The sequence below is a fragment of the Nicrophorus vespilloides genome, unplaced genomic scaffold (genome assembly GCF_001412225.1).
Source record: "Nicrophorus vespilloides isolate i.1.1-1 unplaced genomic scaffold, Nicve_v1.0, whole genome shotgun sequence".
NCBI classification, from domain to species: domain Eukaryota; kingdom Metazoa; phylum Arthropoda; class Insecta; order Coleoptera; family Silphidae; genus Nicrophorus; species Nicrophorus vespilloides.
The window spans coordinates 129,906-153,503 of record NW_017096297.1 but is presented as its reverse complement, the minus strand read 5'-3'; the positions used below and the strand labels follow the sequence as shown (position 1 = coordinate 153,503).

Sequence of the window (23,598 nt, the reverse complement as noted above, 5' to 3'; positions counted from 1 at the left end):
TAATCGATGGACTCGTGTCTAACGACTCTTATTTGTAACTTAAGAACCATAAAACCGAATGCAAACATCACGACAATGTATTATGTAACGTAACGCCGCGTTCGGAATGCGGTGATTTATTTTCGTTTTTGTGGAAGAGTCGCGCCCCGACAAGGAATTTAACAGCAGAAGAAAAAAAACAAATAAATATAGACTCAAGAAACAAACAAAAAATATAACAATGCGTTTGTTTTATTGGTTCGACGCTGAAAATTGTGGGTCCATCCACCATTCGTGTATGGTCAAAAATAAAAGAAGAGGGCGTCGCAAGATGTGATTATTTCATAACTCGAAATGAGAACAAAAAAAAAGAAGAAGGATGGAAAAGAGAAAGAGCTGATGTGTGTGTGTGTTTTTTTTTTCGTTAAGGTAAAATATATGGGGTCCTAGTCGTAAAAATCGCGGGGCCTCGCATGTGTCTTTAATTAGTTTTCCGACTACAAAGTCAGGCATTGTCNAAAGAATGAAAGAACGCTCCATTTCTATTCTTTTTTTTTTTTGGACCAACATCTTCCTCTGTCTTCGCGAACCTCCGTTGTCATTATGTTATATGATGGGGCGTATCTACTAATGTTTAATGAAATGTAAAACGTCTGTGCAAGATGAATAGAGAGAGAAAGATAGAGAGAGGGATTCAGAGGGAAGCGTGTATTTTATAGGATTCGGGAAGAAGAAAAGAGAGATCGCCCTTCTCGGGGAGCGAGGATTCAGCACAATGGAATCCTGAGGAAGGGTTAAAATTAAAACGTACCCAAGGGGGTGAACGAGAAGGGCTGCGTCTTAATGAATCCGCCCTGGGCGATATTACTGAATTATCATATTCCACCCTCTCCGCGTATGCAAGGGAGGGAATATTAAAAAAAAACACAAGTAAAATGCTATTTTCTTTCCCCTTTTTTCTTCCTTCACTTGCTCATTTTTATTTACCTGGTTTTAGGATGGAAGCTTTTGTGTGTATACTTATACCCCACATATATATATAACCTGAGGTTATCGCGTGCGCAGGAAGGCTCCTACCATAAACTGGAAACGCTCGACTCTTACCAAATCCATCTAAAGCCCTCCTTTTGCATTCAGCCATCGTATAACATGGACTTATCGATGCCACCCTAAAGCGAAAACGGGATGAGAATCCATCTCTCTTTCTCCATCCTCAACGAATTCTCGATTGGAATCAGTTAATGAACTTCCCAGCTACAAGAAATCCGACCTGATCATAAACAAAGCACAATTTTAATTTTTTTTTTGCAGAATCCGGTTTTTATGCTTAAATTTTGATCATATTTTCTTTTCTCTTTCGCAGCTTTTTTTTTAATAATGCATCCGGACGTATATTAATAGTGCTCTCTGTCCGCGCGTATCGCCGTTCGAAAATCCATATTCTATAAAGTTTAAAGCGTATAAAATACATATGTTGCTTCGTAAATATGTGACCATAAAGTTCGTAAAATATGTACACTCGCGCTTATACTATACACTAAATGTAATGCATATTTATTATTTACTTCGTATCTTTCCATTTCTGCCCCCTCTACGCCTACAACAAAAACGACTCCCCCTTTTAGTTTTCATTTATGGAGAAACCGATTCCAATTTTTGTATTTTATACAATACGTTGCATCCATATCAAATCACAATATGCACTTAAATTATTCCAAACACGAACGAAATTATGGTAAAAAAAAGTTTAGTCGATTTAAATTTTTGTGTCTTTATTTGAAAATGATTATTTTAAACATTATTGTATAAAAACAATAACTTAACACATATTTTCTTGTATCAAACAAAAAATTAATCCATTTGTAAAAAAAAATAATTAAAAATAATACATTTTGTATAAATATTCAAAATTTTATTTCTGTTTTAACATTTGCTTATATGTTTTATTATTATAATCTAATAAATGCAATCAATAATAATTAGCAAAACAATGAATTTTCATCGTAAAAATATACAATAATGTATAAAAAGGAAATTTGAGACTTATTTTCTGGTACAAACAAATAATTATACCATTTCTAAAGAGAATATTAAAGAATTTTCTTAAAAATAACAAATTTTGTATACATATTTAAAGAAGGAAATGTTTCATGTTAATTTGATAATATTTTTTGATAATCAAATGATTTATTATTTTATAAATTTTCATTCTAAAAAAATCATTTAAAAAAGATTTCTCTAGAGAATGTTAAAGGAAAAATTTTAGTGAATACATATTTAAAGGTGCTGTAAATCCTCTTATAACGCGCCATGAGAGTAAGATTTTCTTATATTACGGAACAAAAGTTGTGACAACGATTATAAAACGATTTTAATGTAATTGGTATCACAATAATCGTGTTATAAGAGTTTTTACTATAATTTTTATATACAATTACAAAATAATATTGATTAAAAACATAATAATTATAGAATTAATTTATTTTGCTTTAGATTTTAAATAATTGTAAGTAACTGAATATAATTCAATTATAAATGAAATAAATTAAATTTGTCAAATAAATAAGTTTGAGTTCTATTAAACTAAATATATACATTTTTTTCTATAATTAAGTTTAGAATTTATATTTAATTTTCTTTCGTGGAAATGCAACCTACATTGTTGCGTTTTGTTTAAACCATCGATTTTTTGTATATCGTCAGTTACCATCGCATAACGTGCATTTTTTCCTTCGGCAATATTGACGTAACTCCGGGTTGGACGTACAAAACGGAGCTCGATTTGAATAACTTGAACAAAGAACATACAAGAAGGAAAATGTTTAAACCACAATTTATATTATGAAAACAATTATTTGCAATTTAATAAATTTTATATACGAATTATTTTTTCTTAAACAATTAGTTAAATATGAATTTTCTTTAGAAGCATTTAAAAATTGAAGATAAAATTGTAAAAAAAGGTAATTATTTAAATATTTTAAATAGTATACATTTTATTCAAAATTAATTAAATAATTACATAACTTTACATAATTATTAGGTATCAATATTTAATAATAAATCGTTTTTTGATGAAATTTGTATAAATTTTGTATTGAAAATGTGTATGGAATTAGAAAATATGAAAGGTTTGTGAAAAAGTGTAGAAGCATGTATTGGCGAATCGTGCTTTATCCCCCCTTTATTTAAACAAAGCGATCGGAAATTGACCTTTTAGCCAATGAATAAGTGAATAGGGGGCAGTTTTTATAGTTTCCCGACAGCGAGGGAACATGGGAAAGCTTTCGGTCGCCGCTGAGGAGGAAATTGGAAATTGTTTTTCTCTCTCCTCCTCCGCTCCGAAATGAAACGGAATTTCGTTCTAGTTTATTTATTTTTTTATCCTTTTATTTTCCAAACCTCCACTTGCTTTTCCCCCCAATAAATCATCTCGCACTTTTTATTACAATAACATTCTTATTGCGAACGATTCCCATCCTATATGGAAATAAGTTCCATATTGATTTCGTCAAAATACATTTTTCCTCTCGAAAAAACAAAGAAAAAATGGGGGAGCGACAAATATATATATTAGTAGATGTATGCCAGTTCCTCCCCCTTTGTCAGTCCTAATATAATTGATATTTGTGGCTCCGGCGAAATGAAATGGTTCTGGTCCAGTTGTGCTTTATCTCTCCCCAAGATGTCTCCATAAACTCTGATTATCCCCACGGCGTTTTTTTTTCTTCCCTCGCACCCTCATCCCTTTGAACAAATAACCCCTGGAGAAGGAACGAAAGAGAGAGAGGGGAAAAAAAGGAATAGGGATGGACGAGACGCGTATAATAAATAGTCCAATTAATAAAATTGAGTATAAAGAAACCCAAGAGTGTTGGAGACAAATACCATTAGGAAGATGAAATGGCGAAGAATGCATTCTGCTTTCTTTTTATTATCATCGAATAATTTATAAATATGATCTGTCTAATGCAAGACGTTCAATTCTTTTCAGTTGTGTCTTATAAAAATATATTTTTATTGATATTCAGTAAAATGATCTAATAAGTTTTATTAATCCAGTATAAGTTGTGTATATTAATATAATTTAAAGACAAATACGTATTTCATCATTATAATAGTATTGAAAAGTAACTAACAAAAGTTTTATAATTTATAAATAAACTTTTCATATATTGTTTTTTTTTATAATTACAAGAAAAAATTCTCATATTTGACAAAATTTAGTATATATTTAAATATGTTTATTTTTATCTTTTGTATATATATAATAACTAAAATATTATATTTATTATCTTTGTATATAAGACGAGATAAAGCTGAAGGAAGTTAACCTTGGATTTTCATTTGTATTTTTAGCCAGACGAAGAATTTCAATTATGCAGTACAGTTTAATTAATTTTAATTACGTACAAAACTTTATGATTTAACTTGATTTGTTCGTGTTTCTTTTTTTTTTTCTTCAAATTAATTATTCACATCCTTTCATTTGAATTAATAATAATATATTATGTAGATACGCCAGAAAATCTACATTTTTGTAGTTGATTTGTAACGCTTTGATGCAATATTAACTATCAACCTTTTTTATAGTCTTTTTTTGTTAAATAAATTATTAAGTCTTAATTTCAAGTAAATTAAATCATCTAATATTTTTAACGTTTTTTTTGTACTTATTTTAATTTAATTAAACATTTTTTCTACACACATTTTTATAAATTTGCAAATAATTCAATTATTTCATATATTTACACGCAAGTGTCAAGAAACTGCTTCAAATTAGGATCAATATTTAAAAGATATACTTAATGTAAATGAAACTCTTGAAATGCAAATGTGAATCGAAAATTTAGCAAATAAAAACGCCAAATAAATTATTAAATTTATAGAAGAACTGTATTTTAAGTAACCATTAAATGTTTTTTAAAGTTATTTGATGTCTATTGTATCAATTCTTAAGGTATTTAAATGCAATTAAATTGTTTCATATATATTTACACAACTTCTTCAAAACGAACATTTGAAATAAATGTACATAATAATCTAAATAAATCACGATTTTAAAAAAATCAAGTGGAAATGTACACAATTGTGTAAAAAATAAGTATCATTAATTGTAGGTTGTTATTTCTGTTTTACCTCGCATAGTGCGACCTTTATTAGTCCGTATTCACTATAGAGTGCATTGAAAATTTCAAAGCAAACTAAATTTTGATTGAGGAAAAATAAATATAAATTCTAAAATAAGTAAAGTTTATTTTTGTGTATGCAACTTAGTTTCTCGATTAGTCCGGTTTCTATATTAGCGTAACCGATTAAACGCTCTATTCAAGGTATTGCTTGTTAATATCATAATTTAAAAAAATGAAATGAAAATATACACAATTGTGTAAAAAATAATAAAATAACTAACTTTTCGTTTTGATATAATAAATATTTATGAATTATTTGTTTACTATGAAAAAATCAATACCAATGAGAATCATTAGTTGTATCTTGTGGTTTCTGTTTTACCTCGCATAGTGCGACTTCTATTAGTCCGAATTCACTATAGAGAGGATTGAATATTTCAAATATAAATGCTAAAATAAATTAAGTTTTTTTTTTGTATGCATTTAGTTCCTCGATTAGTCCGGTTTCAATATTGGCGGAACCGATTACCCGCACTATTCGAGGTTGTATATATATATTTTGGAGTACTTTGTTTAGGTGTTGTTCGAGAGGGCCATAAAAGCAAATTAATGGGGTGATTTCGGGTACGTGAACTCAAGAGAAGGGCGATAATCGCGTATCGAACACACACACACACAAAAAAAAACATACAGACACACATCACGAAAATATTTCCTTTCAATGATAACGCACCATGTTTTCTTGTTGTCAACTCCCCAATAAAGATACAACAATTTTATTTATTTGTTTATTTTCTTTTCTGTTTCAGGCTAACAAATTTTTCCTGATACCAGTTTCAACTAATGCTTCAAACTGTTCGGCGACGTGGAGCGTGTTCTTCATCCGTTCGAGTTGTCTAGCAGGTGTGTGTAAAATAAAATAGCAAAAGAAAGAAAAAAATGATTTCGTGATTTCTCTCAATCCTCGGAGATCTTCGTTACTTTATTTTTGGCGGACCCAAGTCATAAACTAGATGATATATGTTTCAAAACCCCCCCAAAATATAACAACTGTATACAATATATTTATGTTTCTTTTCTCTCCACAGACTCTCGAGAGTATTTTCTAGCGCAGCTCGTTCGGGATTCCACCAAGGTTAGTAAATATTCGGATTACTCTTTTTTTTTCTCGTTGTTCTTCTGTCTTCTTGTTTATCTGTCGTTTGGGGGTGGCGAAAACTAAATAAGCGCGCCGCAATTTCGCCCGGAATGAGATGGCGCTCGCAGTCCCCTACCTCATCCGAAAGCGGCGAATGGAGTCTAGGGGACTTCCCCGTCCAATATGTAGTTAGGCTCACACCCTCGCATCCAGGGCGGAGACGCGCCATACTGCAATCTGCACGACCTCCCAATCCGAACTCACCAAAGAAAAAAAAAACAACACCCAACATTTAAAAATTTACCTACAATTAGCAATTCATAACATAACTTTTCCAGAAAGAAAAACACGAAATTATGCAACGAAACAGGAAACGCATCTTCCGTCCACGTAACACGGGTAGCGCAAAAGATTGTTATCAAAGCGTAGGGCGCCGTCGTCAATAAAATAACGTGATCATCATCATCATCCCTTCCTGTTACCTGACAGTAGCGGTTTTTTTTTACGATCTCACCCCGTGACCAATTTTAACGGCGTAACAAGGCCTGAATCCTCCTCCTTCTACTTCTGCTTCGTTATATGGAAAGTTAAAAGTACGATTCTATCTGCTCGTTAAATTATTTATAAGTTTACATCACATACACGACGAGAGATGCGAGGGTTGAAGCTCGGCTCGAGCCCCCTAAATTGCTCAATTATACCAGAACGTTTTCTCTCTCTCTCTCCCTATTATCCTCATCATCTCCTCAAACTTTGAACATCCCTCGGAATTCTAGTATCGATTACGCACGTACATATGTTCCTGTCTTCTGCTCTTTCGATCACACTCAATTTTCGGATTTGGAGTTGTCAGAAATGGACGGATGAAATTAACGAACGAAAGAACGAGAAACGTCTGTCAGTTTACGAGTTCGGTAATCGTATTCATGGCCGACTTAATTTCATTAAAATATGCGCGAGGGCGGAAGGGCTTCGTAATTTATATTAGGTATTCGTTAATTCACTCTCAAACTAATTTAAATTTGATCTTCAAGGAAGTCTTTTGTACTTTTTTACAGTTTTTATGCTTTGCCTACTGAATTACATCTAAATTTTTAGTAGTTACGTAATAATTATGTTATCATCAAATTTTTAGACAGAACCTTAAGGAATATAAATAGAATAATAGTACCTAAATATTATTACTTATTATTACATTAAAATAACAAAAAAAAATAAAATGAACATTAGACAAAATTATTGTATTTAATTAAAATTATTTAGTCAAAGTTTTTAATTAGAAAAAAAAATATGTAATCATTGTTTCTATATACAAAGTCAAAATTATGTTCATTTATTAAAAACTAATTTACTGAAAAATTTACTAAAAAATGAATTTAAACAAATCGTTTTATTTATTTGTAATTAATTAATCAAAAACGATGATTATTTTATATATCTGAATATATATATTCGAAAATTAGAATTAAAGATTAAGACCTTAAAAATTTATTTATTTAAAATAATTCAAAGAAAACGTGGAAAACTTTGACAAATCTAATAATTTGGATTATGAATTGTTGAAATTTATTGCTAAGTAAAATGAAAAATGATGAGAGAAAGATTAAAAGTAATGTAATTAAGAGGGCTGAAGGAAAACAAGAGGAAGGATGGATGGATTATCTCGAAATGTCGGTTGTTTTCTTGGCTTTGGCACGGTTTTCTTTCTATCTATTTCTTTATTTGTTCCTTTCAGATGGGGGAGTTTTTGGATCCTCTCCTTCTTTCTCTCTCTCACACTCTGTCCGCCATCGTCTGCGAAAATCAATGATTTTACCCCACCTAGAATCGCTCCACGCTTAACTGATTGCAAAACTTGACTAAAGTTTAAATCTCCTACCCTCTCCTCTATCTGATTCACCCTTCGAACTCCACCGAAACCAATCATTTTCTCGCACAAAGTTTTATAACCAAAATCCAATTTGTTTAAAAAAACTTTTACGTAATTTCAAACAGTTTCAATTATTCAAATCCCTTGTTTCATATAATCTTAATTAAACAATTAAAATCTAAGTTATTTTACTGTTACTTAAAGTTTCGATTTTTTTTTACAAATTTACTAATATTAATAAATTAAAAACTAGTTTTTTTATAGAAGCAAAAAATGACACTTGAAATATACAAAAAACTGTGAATTGTTATTGAAACATTTGAATAAATTTAAGTAAAAAAAAACTATTTTGTAAGCAGTTGAAACTATAGTTTAAATACAAATTTTGCAATTTACTAGTATAATTATATAAACGAACGGGTCGGTTTTTCCGAGAAATCCGATGCGAATATGCAAGTATGTCAAATCTCACTTCTGTCACATATAAACATATCTTATTATACTGGATTATATTGGACAAACATCTGCTAAATATCTACATGCATGATTCATTTCAGCTGATGCGGTTTGTCCTATTTCCACGATACGCTCGTCCACTTTAGACAAGAAACCATTTTTCCTGCCTCTAGGTTTTATCTTTCACCAATGCCAGTCTCTTCTAATTGGTACAAACGTGTTACATAACAGACCGTTCGAGCCATAAATCCGTAATAATATGACAAGCAGAAGATCGAAATACCACCCCTGTTGATGATACCAAATTACGTTCTGTTTCCAAACATTCATCGAGTTTATCTCAAATTACACAACTTTTTCTTTAGAAATAAATAAGTTAATAATAGTTTACACACTTGAAATACTTCAAAATTTCCTTTATTATTGATTTTAAGACATATTACTAATAATATTTACAAACTAGAAATGCTTAAAAATTTCATTTTATACATAAATAGACAGATTTTTTGTTGTAGTGTAAATACTGACTGTTTCCAAACATTCATCGTTAGTTTTACTGAAATACTGAGCTTTTACTTTAAAATAATTAAATACTTTAAATTTCCCTTTAATTAAGAAATTTTGTTAACTATTGACTGCCTCCAAATATTTATCGAATTTTTCATAAGTTGTGTATAAAAAAAATAAATACTGCAAAATTTTTCTTTATTATTGATTTTTTAGACTGTTTTCAAATATTCATCAAAAGATGAGCTTTTTCTTTAAAGAAATTAAATATTTCAAATATTGACTGTATACAAATATATTAATCAAGTTTTTTCAAGTTGAGCTTTTTCCATTAAACATTTAAATACTTGAATAAATTTCTTAGTTACTTTTTCTCAAAGTATGAACTTTTTCTTTCAAAAAATTAATGAATTTGTTTCTTGTAACTGTTTCCAAACTCTTTCTCAAATTATGAGCTTTTCTTATAATAATAGTTTGCGCACTTGAGATGCTTAAAATGTTCGTTGATTACTGATAGTTTTCCAATGTAAATATTGAATAAACGCATAATAGTAATCGCTTTGTTTTATAATCCACTCAAAAAATTGAAACTTAATCCTAAGCTGATAAGATTTAGTGCGCTTGTTTCTGTGCGCGATGCTTTATGACCGTAATGCATTTAAGTGGAAACTAAGTATGCAGTTTAGTAAGTTATTTGCAGACAGGATGTGCATAAATATAAAATAATGGCGTTTCGGCCGACGAAAACCCGCGGATTGGAGACGACCCTTTTTTTTTCGGTACACGGTGAGGGCACAGATGACGCCTCTTCCCAACCATTTAAACTCGCACAACTATTGACGATTTGTATGCAATATTTTATGATACCAGTAGACAATAATACGAAAAAAAGAAGCGTAATACTAATTGGAAACGTGTATTAACAACATCTCCAGCTGCGTATCTTCATTTCATCCTTCTGCTTCCAATTTTTATATCTCGTCTTCAATTATAAAGAGAAACATTGAAAGAAGCAAAAAATGCAAGACGCATATGAAACATATATTTAAATGGGATCGTGCAACGGTTGTGAGTCGTAACTAGCGACGTTAATTGACTTTGATTAATACAAGTAATTTATTATTACTTCTTTTTCTTTTATTTCTTTTAAATACAATTTCAGTAGGAAAGAGAAGCGGAGAAAGGCCAGACATGGTAACGATAAGTGAATAAGAACATAAACATGATTTTCTTAATATTCCTTGAAGTTTATGTCTGCAGCAACGTAAATCATGCGCGCCTGTTCTTTTTTTTTTATTCGTTTCTTTTGAACTTCAAGACCATTTCCATTTACATATTGTTGCTTGATCTTAGAATGTCACCACGAGTGTTTTTATTCATTCCAATTTGAATATAACTGTTTCAGTCTCTTAATCCTGAAAACATAAAACTTTTTCAAGTTTAGATAAAAAAATAATTTTGAAATATTTCAATTTATAATAATGATGTTATTAATTTTGATTAATTAATTATTTAATACTTGAATCATTAAAAAAAAACAGTTTTTTTATCTTATAAAATTGATTTACAATATTGAAAATATTTATTCTAATGAAAAATTAATAAATATAAATTTTCATGATCAATACTATAGAATTTCTAGCAAAATTTGAATGTATTTATTTTCTATAAAATATGTGCGTCATGCATTTATAAGTAAACGTACGTTTACTGTCTGAATTCATAAATACTGCTTTTCCTTTGGTTTGTTTAAAGACCGACACAGCATTTTCGCACGGAATACTGCTTGAATAAAATCATGTGAAGAAAACGTAAAATAAAATTGGAAACAAGAAAATAAAATGTTTATAGGCAGGAACAAATCCAGTTTATAATTGACACTAATTGCGTGAAAAGAACGAAAAATAGCGGTAGTGAATCTTATACTTATTAATTTTCCTTACCTTATTAAAAAAATAATATTTTAATGAAAAGCTTCCTTGGCATTTAATTGAATATAAATTAGAAAAATAAATAAAATGAGAAAATTAATGTATGTGATTTTTTTTATAAAAATTAACGAATTTGCAATCAAATTAGTCAAAAAGTACAATTTATTCAAAATTTGATATTTAGACAATTTATATTATAATACTTTATAATATTTTTAAACATTATATTCGATAATGGAGAAAGCTAGTTTTAAAGAAAATTGAAAATTTGGAGATGTGGATTCGTTTTAAAAAAAAAAGTTTTTATTCATAAATTATGAGTAGTTTTTTAAATATTTAATTTGTACTAAATTGTTTTATTGTCATAAGTTTTTATTTATATATTATTATTATTTTATCATAAATTTGAAGGGTAGTTTATTAAAAGTTTGAGTTTAAAATTGGATAGCTGAATGGAACGGAGATAGCTTTAAAGAAATGCGAAATCGGGAGTTTGCAAATCGCAGGGGTAAGGACTGTGGGAGCAAAAGCTCATAGGGAAGAGAAGGATCGGGACGTGTGTCGCGTCTTGCAGGAGCTTTGGCCGAATGCGGGGCAGCCGAGCGGCGGCGGCGGTGGAGACAGTGGTTCGGGCGGGCGGCCGCTAGATCGCACGCGCGTCGCCGATCCCAGTCGACGGGCTCGAGGCGCGCGAGGAATCGCTGAACTTCCAGTACGTCTCTACCAACCTGTCCGTCGCTGTCAGTCGCCACGTACATTGTCCACACATGACATCGCGAACTTAACAAAACACAACATACAATTTCCTGGCGCTCTCGACAACAAGAAACAACTCAAAAATTATATGTATGCAGATCTATACATATGATTATAGGTATAGCTAGTGCACAAAAGTTTGAGTGTACGTATATTTAAAATTTAAAAAAATACGAATTTGTTGGTAAAAAGTTGTTTAGTACTGTTGGTGCGGTTACAGGGAAGAAGTGCGGTTTTTGTTCCTATTGGATTTTAAACGCTAGTCTAATTGGGTTCCTCCTCCGATGTGCTCCGAAATTATGTATGAATACTTTTGAAGAAGCAGGAGGAAAAGTGTTTTTTTGAACTATACCGAAGAAGTTTTTGTTTGTTTGTTGTTGCAAACCACCACCCCCACTCGATTGATACAGACAGAACTAGAGACAGACTATTTTGTTGTTTATTATACTTTGGCACCTGGTGCTTGTTGCGTTGAAGAAGATTGATTGCTAATTTTTGGGTGTTTTCTCTTTTTTTTTTGGTTTCTGTTTGAATCCAATTTGTTTTTGCTACGTGGGGTTTTCACTTGGAATTCGCTTGGGGGTGTTTTCGTTCGGCTGCGGTGGACGTCGTTCGATGCTGTGATCCCTTTTCACGTCGACCATCATCCTCACCATCGCGGACCCCGTGGCGTGCGCGGCACCCACCCTGTACGACCATGTGCATCCGCCCGGATCCTCTCCAGCCACCGGAGCGGGGACTTCCACCGGGGTAGCGTGGTGGGCCATGATGAACGGGTACGAGGAGAGCCCCCCGCCGGCCCCGCAGAGCGCCGCGACGCCCATCAGCGGCAGCAGCGGCATGACGAGTCCGGCGACGGTGGCGGCTGCAGCTGCTGCAGCCCCAGCTGCAACAACTTCGGCCACCTCGAGCTCATCACCGGCCAGCGTAACAAGCAACAGCGGTTCCGGAGGTGGCGGTCCGCTCCACATCCCTGCGAAACGTCTGACGACGACCTCCGGGTATGGGGAGTGCGCCGAGTCGAGCGTCATCAGGCATTCGCACCATGGTCAACCATGGAACTACTCGCCATCTGACAACCACCATGCCGGCGCGACAGCGTTCGAGCCGACTGTGGGCCTCAACCATCACCAGTACCCGAACGCGCCCACCTACTACAACCTCGCAGCGGATCCGACCGGGGGTCGCGACAGTCGCAAGGCCGCACCGTTATCGTTCTGGTCGCCGGCGGCGACGGCGGCCGCTGCCGGAGGCGGTGGAGGCGGCACTCCGGAGTACAAGTACTCGGCGGTGTCTGCGGCAGGTCCCAGCGCCGATCCTGCCGTCTCCTCGTGCCATCAGAGCTTCTCCTCGTCTTCGTGGTGTAACTATTCACCGTACTCTTCGGCCGCATCCAGGCATCACATCGACGCCCATCAACCCGTCCCCTATCTGACACCTGCAGATGAACGCAATCGTGTCGCCACCGCCATGGTTGCAGAGAGCGCCAGCTTCGCAGCCCATGCCCACGACGGCTACGGCCTCCGAAACTACGCATCCGAACCAGTACCATCCACCCCGTATCCACCTCCAGGTAACTATCTCAATCTATGTTATTATCTTTATGTTATGCTTCACTATCGTTCTTCCCTCCCTCCTTTACGCGACATTTCACCACAACGCGACTTCACTCCAGAGGGGGAAATAAACGTACAGTCATACCTCGTTTAACGACCTCCGCGCATTCCGCATTCAATCACGTCAAACTACATCAACACATTCATTAACTATTTTACAAATCAAAATTACTATTAATTTATTGAACTTTCTCAAAATAAATTTAAAATATATTATAACATAAATCATTTCTCGCGTCTAAATAAATCTATTTTAATTAGTCAAAAATTTAATTAGCAACCTTTTTACTATAAATTCGTACACTTCTTTTAAAAGGGGAACGAATGGTACAGTCATACCTCGTTTAACGACTTACAGTTCTCAAACCCCCTATTTTTCTGAATCATCTGCACGCTTGTAAACTATTCATTCTAAATTAATTATTCTATTTAAAAAAATACATTAATTAACTTTTTTTTTCAATAAACTAAATTTGCCAATATTGCGATTAAATTAAAAAATATACGTTAATTAATAGCAAGATATTGACAAGAAAAAATAAATTAGTTTCTTAAGTAATCACTTATTTTCTAGTCAATGACAAATTTCCATTGATTATTATTGTATAAGCAAATCAGACAATTTAAATGATTAACGGCGATTAATTAAAATCTATTGAAAACTTCAAGGTAATTTAGGAAGAATTTGACCTCATTAGGGTTTCGTTTCGTTGAGCTGAACGGACATTTAAATATCAAATTTTTGGGTACTTTTTACTTCGTCTAGTAGCTCGGATTAACGCTAGATGGCATGAGTCTAACCTTTTCGAGTTTATAGTCGTTTCTATCTAGTCTAGACGAAAATATAGCGTGACGCACACGGAGCGAGTGTGTGTGCGTGCGTATGTTTGTGTGAGGAAAGATCGAGAGGGGAACTCGAAACTCAATTACATGGAAATGCTGAGGGTGCAAGTAAAATACAAGCTATACAATCTGGCGAGAACTTGCTCTACACTCTACACACACATGCTTACACACTAATACATATATGCACAAACACACACAAAACTCGCTCACACTCGTTCTTGTTCTCTCACAAAACGTAAATATACAAGCCACCAGGCATATTTATAGCTGCAACATTTCAAAAACAAAATTAACTTACTTTTACTTTATAAATTTACAGTGGAATCTCTTCATTAAAGACCATTTTTTTTTTGAAAATACATTAGTTTATTCTAATTTTAAATAATTTTTGATGTACATCTTTCATAACAATTTTTCTAATTATTTAATTAACTCTACTTTGATCTATTAAATCAATTAATTAGATTTATATACGAGACAAAAAATACTACGTGAGCTTATATTTCGTATTTCATTTATTCTATCATTTCAAATTTAAATATTCCGAGCGACGTTTCCTACGATCGTTTAAACGAAGAAACACGTTACCAATTTCAATGGTTCAACGTAAATAATTCATTGACCATTTACGAATCACAAACCTGCTTTGAAACTGCAAACAGTATACGACAGAAAAAAGATATTTTTTTTCAAAAGAAATATCGAAATATTCTAAATTCTTTAATATAAAATATTGATTCAATATAAATTAATCAATAATTAAAATTTACTATTATTTTTTTATTTATGTAACTTATCTAAACTGTTTGTTTTTTCTTCATTTATTAATGATCATATGAACTGCAGATATGCTTTATCGAATGTTTTTTTAAATAATTAATCAACCAATTTAGATGTTTATAAATTCACTTACAAATACAACAACTTCTTTATCACAATACGAAATAAAATTGATTTTGCTAAATATAAATGAATTTATTAAATTAATACAAATATTAATTATTAAATTTAAAAATATACTAATTACTATATATTAAATATATTTCTGTATTTATTGAAGTTAGTAAACTTGGATTAAAATAAATCAAATAATTAGTTGATGATGTTCTGCTATGAATATTCGGCGGAGCCTCGGTCCAAGCAGTTGGATAGTTGTGTTTACGAGATAACAAGAATTTAAATGTACCTGGTTAACCTTGAGATTATGTCATTCGATCCTCGGGAAGAGCGTGGATGAGAGAAGGAGAGAGGAATGAAAACACGAAATTTATGGTCCACGGTCGTGCAATTCGGCGTCGGAGAAGAAGAAGTAAAAGAAAAAGTTGAAAAAAATGCGGTGGCAAGGCAGCATTTTATTAATGTCGCGTTTTTATTATTAGACTCGTAGTATTCGTAGTAGTATTTAGCACGAGAGCGGAAGCGGGATGTTAAAAATTATTTAAAGTCTATAAAACTAAACCGTTTATATTTACAAAAGCATTTTATAGACGCGCAATAATAATTAATAGCTTCATTCACGAGAAGAGAAGGAGGAGGAAGATCCTGCCGTCTCGCTCTCAGCTCATTCAATTCTCTTCCCGTTCGGATAGGTCAGTTTTATTAGCAATAGTGAAATGAAATAATAAAAATAAAAGGAGGAAAAGGAATATAGATGTGGTGGCATAACGGAGTTCTACATTCACATAGAGCTAAGCGCTGTGAGGATGTAGGCTCTTTATTTAGTTTATAGTGTATTTATTTGCATATTCGACTGGCTAATTGTTTATAGTTACGTGGGGATCTTCCCCGTCGTCTCTGTTTTCTTCAGGTTCGCTGGGATCGATGGGCGTGAGCGTGCCGTGCGGAACGGGCGGCAATCCTCTCGAGTGGACGGGCCAGGTGACCGTCCGGAAGAAACGCAAACCGTACTCCAAGTATCAGACGCTCGAACTCGAGAAGGAGTTCCTCTTCAACGCGTACGTCTCCAAGCAGAAGAGGTGGGAGCTGGCGCGCAACCTCAACCTGACCGAGCGCCAGGTGAAGATATGGTTCCAGAACAGGCGGATGAAGAACAAGAAGAATTCGCAGCGGCAGGCAAGCCAGCAGCAGAACAACAACAACAGCAACACCAACAACCAGAACCACCACGGCCATCACCATCCGGCGCACCACGTGCACTCGCAGCACCACGTGGTCAATCACCACGTGGCAGCAAACGGGACCCTCAAACATCACCAGTGACCAATGGGGTTCTCCGGGGTTGTGTTCGGCCATCCCCACGGTTTAGCAGCCTGAAGGATTCTCCAGCAACTATTTAAACTATTATTATTATTATTTCTTTTATTACATAATTATCGATTTCTTTCGAAACTTTTAAACAACAACAACAAAAAAAAAAGGAGAGTTAAACAAGACTTCCTTCCTGGTTTCTTAATTATTATTAGTAGAGTGTAGGTTTTATAGTTTGTACAAAAAAAAAACAACGATACAACAAGAAGAGGATGAAACGTCGCAAGAGGACACACACGAACTGAACAACCCTGGAAACACCAAAAAAAAAGAAAAAAACCGCAAACACACGAACACTTACTTTCTCTCTTAATTAATCTTTTAATTATTATTATTTTTGTTTGTTTTGTTCTTTGCTGTGCCAAAGAAAGGATTTCACGTGATACCCAGTGTTTATTGTTTTTTTTCTCTTTGTTTATTTTAGTTATTGTATTTTGTTTTATTTTCTCTCGAGTTAATGGACGAAGTTTATCGGACGAATTTTAGGGCTTGTGCAAGTTATGTAGTTTCGGGCGCTTAGCGCCCCCACCCAGAAAAAAGAAGATGTTGAAGAAGAAGAAGAAGAAGAAGAAGAAAAAGAAGAATCAAACGAAGTTGATCGAAGATGAAGTATAATAATAATAATGTTAAGTAAATGATGAGGAGCCGCGCGCCACCCGCCGTCACTAGAAGAAAAAAAAAGCTTCAGTGTTGGCGGCGGCGGCTCTTTCACTCACTCTCTCCTGTACATAACTCAATGTCTTAGCTGAAACTTAAGTCGTTGGTAATAAACTGAAACTTTTCTCTTGTAATCAATGTTGCCGTAGTCTGAATGTGTATAGTAAATAAATAAATTATTGCAGGCATTTAAATGTTAAAGAAAAAAAANNNTAATAACGAAAAAATCATAATAATAATATTACGAGCAAAAAAAAATACTTGCCGAGGTTTATATAAAACTTAACTTATTTTTTTTTGTTTATTGTCCACGACACTTCTCCCCCCGCCCCCAATAATAATATTTAATTAGTTTATATTTTTTCATTTATGTAATAATTGTATGTAATTGCGAATTTGTAAATATTATATTAAAAAACAACAACAACTTATTGATTAAAAAAAATATATATATAATAATAATGTATTGATTGAGAGCAATTTTAGGTACCTGTAAATCTGTGGCTTCTTTTATTTTTTTTGTATTTTTTTTTTCAAATTTTCCATATCCGGACTTTTCGTTACTTTGGTGTACTGTGACTTAATTGTTAGTATATTTAAACAAAAAAAAAATGATGAAAATCTACTTAACGCATAAAAAGATGGAAGAAAAACCTCCTAGACATCCGAATTTATTAATAATCTAAAAATATGCGAAAAAAAAACTTAATTAATAAATTAATAACTTTTCGTGTCTGTATCAAGAAAGGATTATCCCCCCAAGAAATTTGTATCTCAAAAAAAAAACTACTATTTTTTGAGAATGAAACATGTTGTAAATATTATATATATATATATAAAAAAAATTAATGAAGTAAGCTAAAAATTAATTAATTAAAATAATAACGAGTCTTGGTTCTCTTGTCTGAACGAGTGTATAATAATAATTTTAAATTTAACGTACTATGAAGATGTGTAAGCGAAGAGAAGGTGAAAGCAAGAGGATCATTCTTGATGTTTTCTAGAATACTTAAGTATTGATAACGCAATCTCGTTTGTAACCGAAAGTAAAGAACGTGTTTTTTTTACAATTATTTGTCTCTTATTTTTGTTTTTGTTTTCTTATCTATTGATTTTTCTCTCCTTGATTTAACTTAATTTGCGACGCGCGTAAACTGAAATGGGAAATGTCATGTTTTACCAATCGAACCATATTATTAATAATAATGAATTCAATTCAATGATCTCCGTGATTGGTTTTATTGTGTTATTAATGACTTAATTATTTAAGTGTTATATAAATATGTTTTAGTTTTATTATCATTATTACTTTTTGAATTAGTTACTGTGTATGTTTATTTTATTTTGATTAATGCGATTATTTTATATTATATTTTTTTTTTTTGTGAAAATTTATTTATTTATCTTTAAAAAAAAAATTGTACCTAAATATTATTATTTTTTATTATTATTTTTTAAATATTGTTGTGTTCAAACTTCATCTTGTTGTGTTATGTAATGATTGTATACACATTAATATTATTGATTAGTCTATAAACTGCGAACTTCTACCCCCCATCCGTTTCTCCTCCTTCCGCACGAGATTATTGTAAAGTAAGAAAAAAACAGCCCTTAATGTAAAAAAAAAATATGTTTTATAAACATAATTCCCTTCGTAAATAATATTTTTTTTGTCTCCCACCCTCTGTTTTTTTTATATATAAAAAAAATCTATATATATATATTGTAAACTGTAAATTTACTCTCTCGAACGGAAAAATAATTAAATAAAGCGTTAAAATAATTTTCCAGCTGATTTTTCCTGTCCGCACTTTCCTTGCGTTTTAATTTTCTCTATGTTTTTTTTTTGTTGAGGGTTTTGGTAAGTATACAAATTCCACGCTTCAGAGATTAGATCTATTGATTATGTAACACACGCATTTTCCTTGGAAATGGACACGAAAACTGAGACACGACTTCAATAAATTATTTAAAAGGAATTCCTTATTTCAACAGTCGGTGCTTTCCACTAATTAAATTGGACATTTTATTAACTGATTTCAAGTGTCAGACAACAGAATCCATGATTTTATGGCAGGAAAAAATTTGCAATACAAAACAAATCAATTCAAATACTTTTATTTTTCATATCGCTACTTGCCATGTAACTTGGCAAGTATGTTGTTATATGATACGATTTAGGCTAAAATTACTTGGCAAATACTATAGTAATGTTATTTGATAAAAAAAAAAGTGTCATTAAGTAGAAATAATTGAATAATTGGCAAGTATGAAGTATTGTGACAAGATGAAGTTAATTAATGAACTAAATGAAGTTTTGTCACTACTTGACAAGTATGAAGCTTAAATTGTGAAATTATTTAAAAATACTAAATTAATTTTGACACTACTTGACAAGTATGAAGTATTGTGACAAAATGTTATAAAATTTCTAAAATAATTGTAAAATGTACTTGATTAATATTGTAGCATAATTCTGAACTGAAAATATTTAAACAACTAAATTAATTTGGACACAAATTGGCAAATATAAAGTAATTTGTAATCGCTAAAGCAATTACAAAATGTACTTGATCCTATATTGTAATAGGTTTAATTTTGAACTGATGTTATTGATCTAAACGATTTTTTGTCACTACTTGACAAGTATGAAGTTATGTGAGCTCAAATTTTTTAAAAAATTAAAAGAATTTTGACACAACCTGTCAATTATGACGTATTGAATATTATCAATGTTCTAAAATTAATTGCTCCATTTATGCAGTAAAGCTGAAAAACTCTTTAATTGTGGAACAACGTTTGTGAAACATTTTTCCAAATAATTAAGTTTCTTTAATTTTTTTGGATATTTACATCAAAGATTTGTCATAGGTCATTGAATGAATCGTCAATCGGCAAAAGCTGATCAAAAATTGATATATAAACTATGAATGTATTTATGACACAATATTGACATATTTTGTAAATATTGTTTTTTTTTGTTGTTGGTGGACTAATTAATAATCACATTGTTGCTGTTAATTATAAAAATGCAGAAAGAATTTGTACAAAAAAATATAATTATATATTTAAAAAAGTACACATGATCAAAAAGTTACAATTTCGATTTACATGTTTGGTCAACTTACAACTTTTTTAATGTAAAAAAAAGGAAATCGAAAAGTATGCAAAAGAAAACGCGTAATTTCGTAATAATAATATTGAAAGGCAAACACTTTGTTCGTTTTGATCATAGTCAGTTTATTTCGAACATTTAATTTTTATTTTATTATTTTCTTAAACGTGTAAAAAGTACCAGGTATAATTTTTTAATTTAATTGTTTTTGAACAGTCTAAAAGCGAAAACGTGTAAAGAAAGTTAAAAGCGAAAACGTGTAAAGAAAGTACCGTGTAAAAGGAGTGATAGGTGTTTTATTATGTTCATATTGGATTTAATGGAAAATTAAGAACAATTCGAACTGATACAATAAAGAACAGATTTGTTTGTTGCAATTCGTTATATTTTTATAAGATTTCCAATTTAAACTTAATTCAAACAACAAATGCATTAAGAATTGTAGAAATTTGATGATAAAATATCATTAATTAATTTAATTTTTTTATTAAATTAATTTAAATATTTGCACTAATTTGGATGAATTTAATAAGAATCAAACACAATTTCCTAATTAACAATTATTTTGGTATTAATATAAACTTATTATATAACTTGATTTATTCATGAATATCTTTCTTACAAGGAGAATGAAGAAAATCTTATGAACTAGGGATGTATGAAATGCTTGAGATGAATTCGTAGTAGTTGTTAGTAAGTAGTAGGATATGTGCGTGTGTGTGTCTAGTGGAGAAGAGAAGGAAAGGATGTGATGAGCGCAGGACAGGTTAGGACTTCAGTTCTCCTTGTATCAGGAAAACAGGATCTAAAATGGGTCTCCGCATTCTATTTTCACAGGTGCTCGAATACGAACTACACAACTGAATTAACTTATAGCAAATTAACACATCTTCTTTTTAATTAATACATAGTCTCAAAAAAATATACAGAAATACTTCGCATAGTGCGGGTAATCTGTGAAACCGCACTAATTGAGAACAATAAATAGAGTTTTGACTGAGTAAAGAAACAAACAAATAATTTTGTTTACTAATTTTTTTGAATTTATATAAATTTTGCATTAAAATTTGGTTTGTTTTGAAAATTTCAAACCGTACTATAGTGAAACCGCACTAAAAAAAAGCCGCACCATGCTGTATTTATAATTTATAAATAATAAAAATAATTTTCACATTATTTATTATTACTTTTGCTTATTTTCTATTTATTGAATTACAGCTAACGACCATAGAAATCGATGCCAATAAATTAGAAATAGTAATTTGAACTAAGTAAATATTTATGTAACTCATACATAGTTGCAAATGGCTTTTGACCGCAGCCTTTCCGCCCCTATAAATTTCAAGTAAAATAAAATAAAATAAAATAGTACAGGAAAACAATATTTCAATGATAATATCAGCTCCAGTTTTTTTCATAATTAAATGGTGATTGTGTGCAGTTTTAATTATCTCTTTAATAGCGTAATAGTTATATAAGCGAATTTGTCAACCAGAAAAAATATAATGATTGAAAAAAATAATGATTTATTCATTTAATCCACTTAATAATTATTTTGCGTAAAATATTGCAACATTGAAGTTAATTTATTGTTAGTATGGTTCATTATTCAAATTATATAAAAATGTTCAATTAATACATGAAACTCAATTCAGTTTCATAATAATTTATATATAGTTTACTTACAATTAGTAAATAACAAAAAAGAATGAATCTAAATAAGAGAATTCTCTGTTAAGAAAGGTGTTTAGTAATGTTTTATCTATATATATAAGATTATTATATTATATTAATTACTAATTACTTCCAATAAAAATTAGTTAATCATTAAATTGTATATCTTTATATACTTTAAATTGTAAATAAAAAGAACATTTTATAAAAGTTATGTAAGAAAAAAATAGCATGAAGTAAGATGTATATATAGTTAAATACAATGTATTTAAAATTATGTTAGTAAATTTCAACTTTTCAAAACAGCAATAAAAATCAATGTTTATTATGTAACCACTGTTCTTTCTTTCCTAAGTGACTTTTGTTGTACGGATTTAATAGATACATTTGAATGTTTACAAATATTTGGCAATGGAAATGTGTCGTGTAGCAACATAAAATACATTAGAACGTTTTAATTTAAAAACAATTGGCTATCGACTTAAGTCTCAGTGCCAACAAATATATTTCATTTTCATCTAAATTTAAAATACAACAAAGAAATGTTATATATTAATATTTATTATTTCTATATAGATATAATTTTAGCATGTGTTTGTTTTATATATGATTTGTTTTTAATGATATAATGTGAAAATTCAGTTTCCGAACTTCAAAATTCGGTTGGTCCAAGAGTATAATAAATTCGGTTTTCGAACAAATTAAGTGTTTGTATTTATTTTTTAGTATTAAATTTGATTCCACAATAGGAAAACAATGATGCACGCGAAATGTACTTAGATTCGGTTTTCGAACAAATTATGTTTTCGAGGTTTTACTATAGCAAACATAGAGAAATTGCAATTCTAATAATATATAACATTGCATGAGAAACTAGTAAAAATACTGAAGTTAATTTAAAAACAATTAGAAATAACTAAATAAACTCAGCTTAGATTATCTTTCTTTTGTTTTATTATAGAATTTTATAATAGATTTGGTTCTCTTATTATGGGGAAATGGGAATATAGTTGTTTGGGTTTACAAACAAATTTTGTTTTAGGTCGAATTTGGTTCGACTACCGAGGTTCCACTATAATTGATCTATTAATTTTAAATTAACATTCAAAGTAACCCAACAAAATCAGTTTATGTTGTTTTCATCTTTATTTTTAATTATTGAAGAAATAAATGACATTAATTTATTAAATGTCATTTAACAAATAAAGTTTATTAATAAATTTACAAAGAAAATCACTGTTATATAAAGTATAATTAGTAAATGTATAAGAAAAATTGCAATATATTTATTATTATTTTTATGTTGTTATTTGTAAAATTACAAATATTTAAATGAAAAACGTTTGTTGCAGAAATGAACTGTAATTGAATTATAAGCGTTTCTTAATTACAATTAAATTTAATTGACATTCTAATCTTGTCTGGATTGTTGTAATGTCATTATTGTGATTACTATTGTAATCACAATAATGTCATTATTGTGATTACTATTGTAATGTAATCTCTATAATGAAATGATGTAAGCCTCATTCCAATGACAAACAATCATGAGTTGTGGTAGAAATATGGTTTCCTGGGTCTCTCTCTCTCTCCCTAAGGGAATCAACTATTCATAACCAATTTTGTTGCTGCAGCGGTCTGCGCTTGGAAGAT

General features: G+C 31.1%; 1 protein-coding gene across 2 annotated transcripts; it reads left to right on the top strand.

Annotated features, from left to right (window-relative positions):
- Positions 1-12,463: 12,463 nt before the first annotated feature.
- Positions 12,464-16,512, top strand: LOC108556572 (homeobox protein abdominal-B-like). Of its 2 annotated transcripts, none has more exons than XM_017912743.1 (2): positions 12,464-13,342; positions 16,039-16,512. In XM_017912743.1, exons 1-2 carry the CDS (start codon positions 12,535-12,537, stop codon positions 16,449-16,451), a joined length of 1,221 nt encoding a protein of 406 aa, XP_017768232.1. In that variant the 5' UTR covers positions 12,464-12,534; the 3' UTR covers positions 16,452-16,512. The 2 variants fall into 2 exon arrangements, with proteins under 2 accessions (XP_017768232.1, XP_017768231.1); XM_017912742.1 differs by having other exon boundaries at positions 16,000-16,512.
- The last annotated feature ends 7,086 nt before the right edge of the window (positions 16,513-23,598 follow it).

Excerpts from the sequence above, each read along its gene's own strand:
- LOC108556572 (XM_017912742.1), top strand. The coding sequence starts at position 12,535 with ATGATGAACGGGTACGAGGAGAGCCCCCCGCCGGCCCCGCAGAGCGCC. Across the intron at positions 13,343-15,999 it reads CACCCCGTATCCACCTCCAG|TTACGTGGGGATCTTCCCCG; the intron begins GTAACTATCTCA and ends AATTGTTTATAG.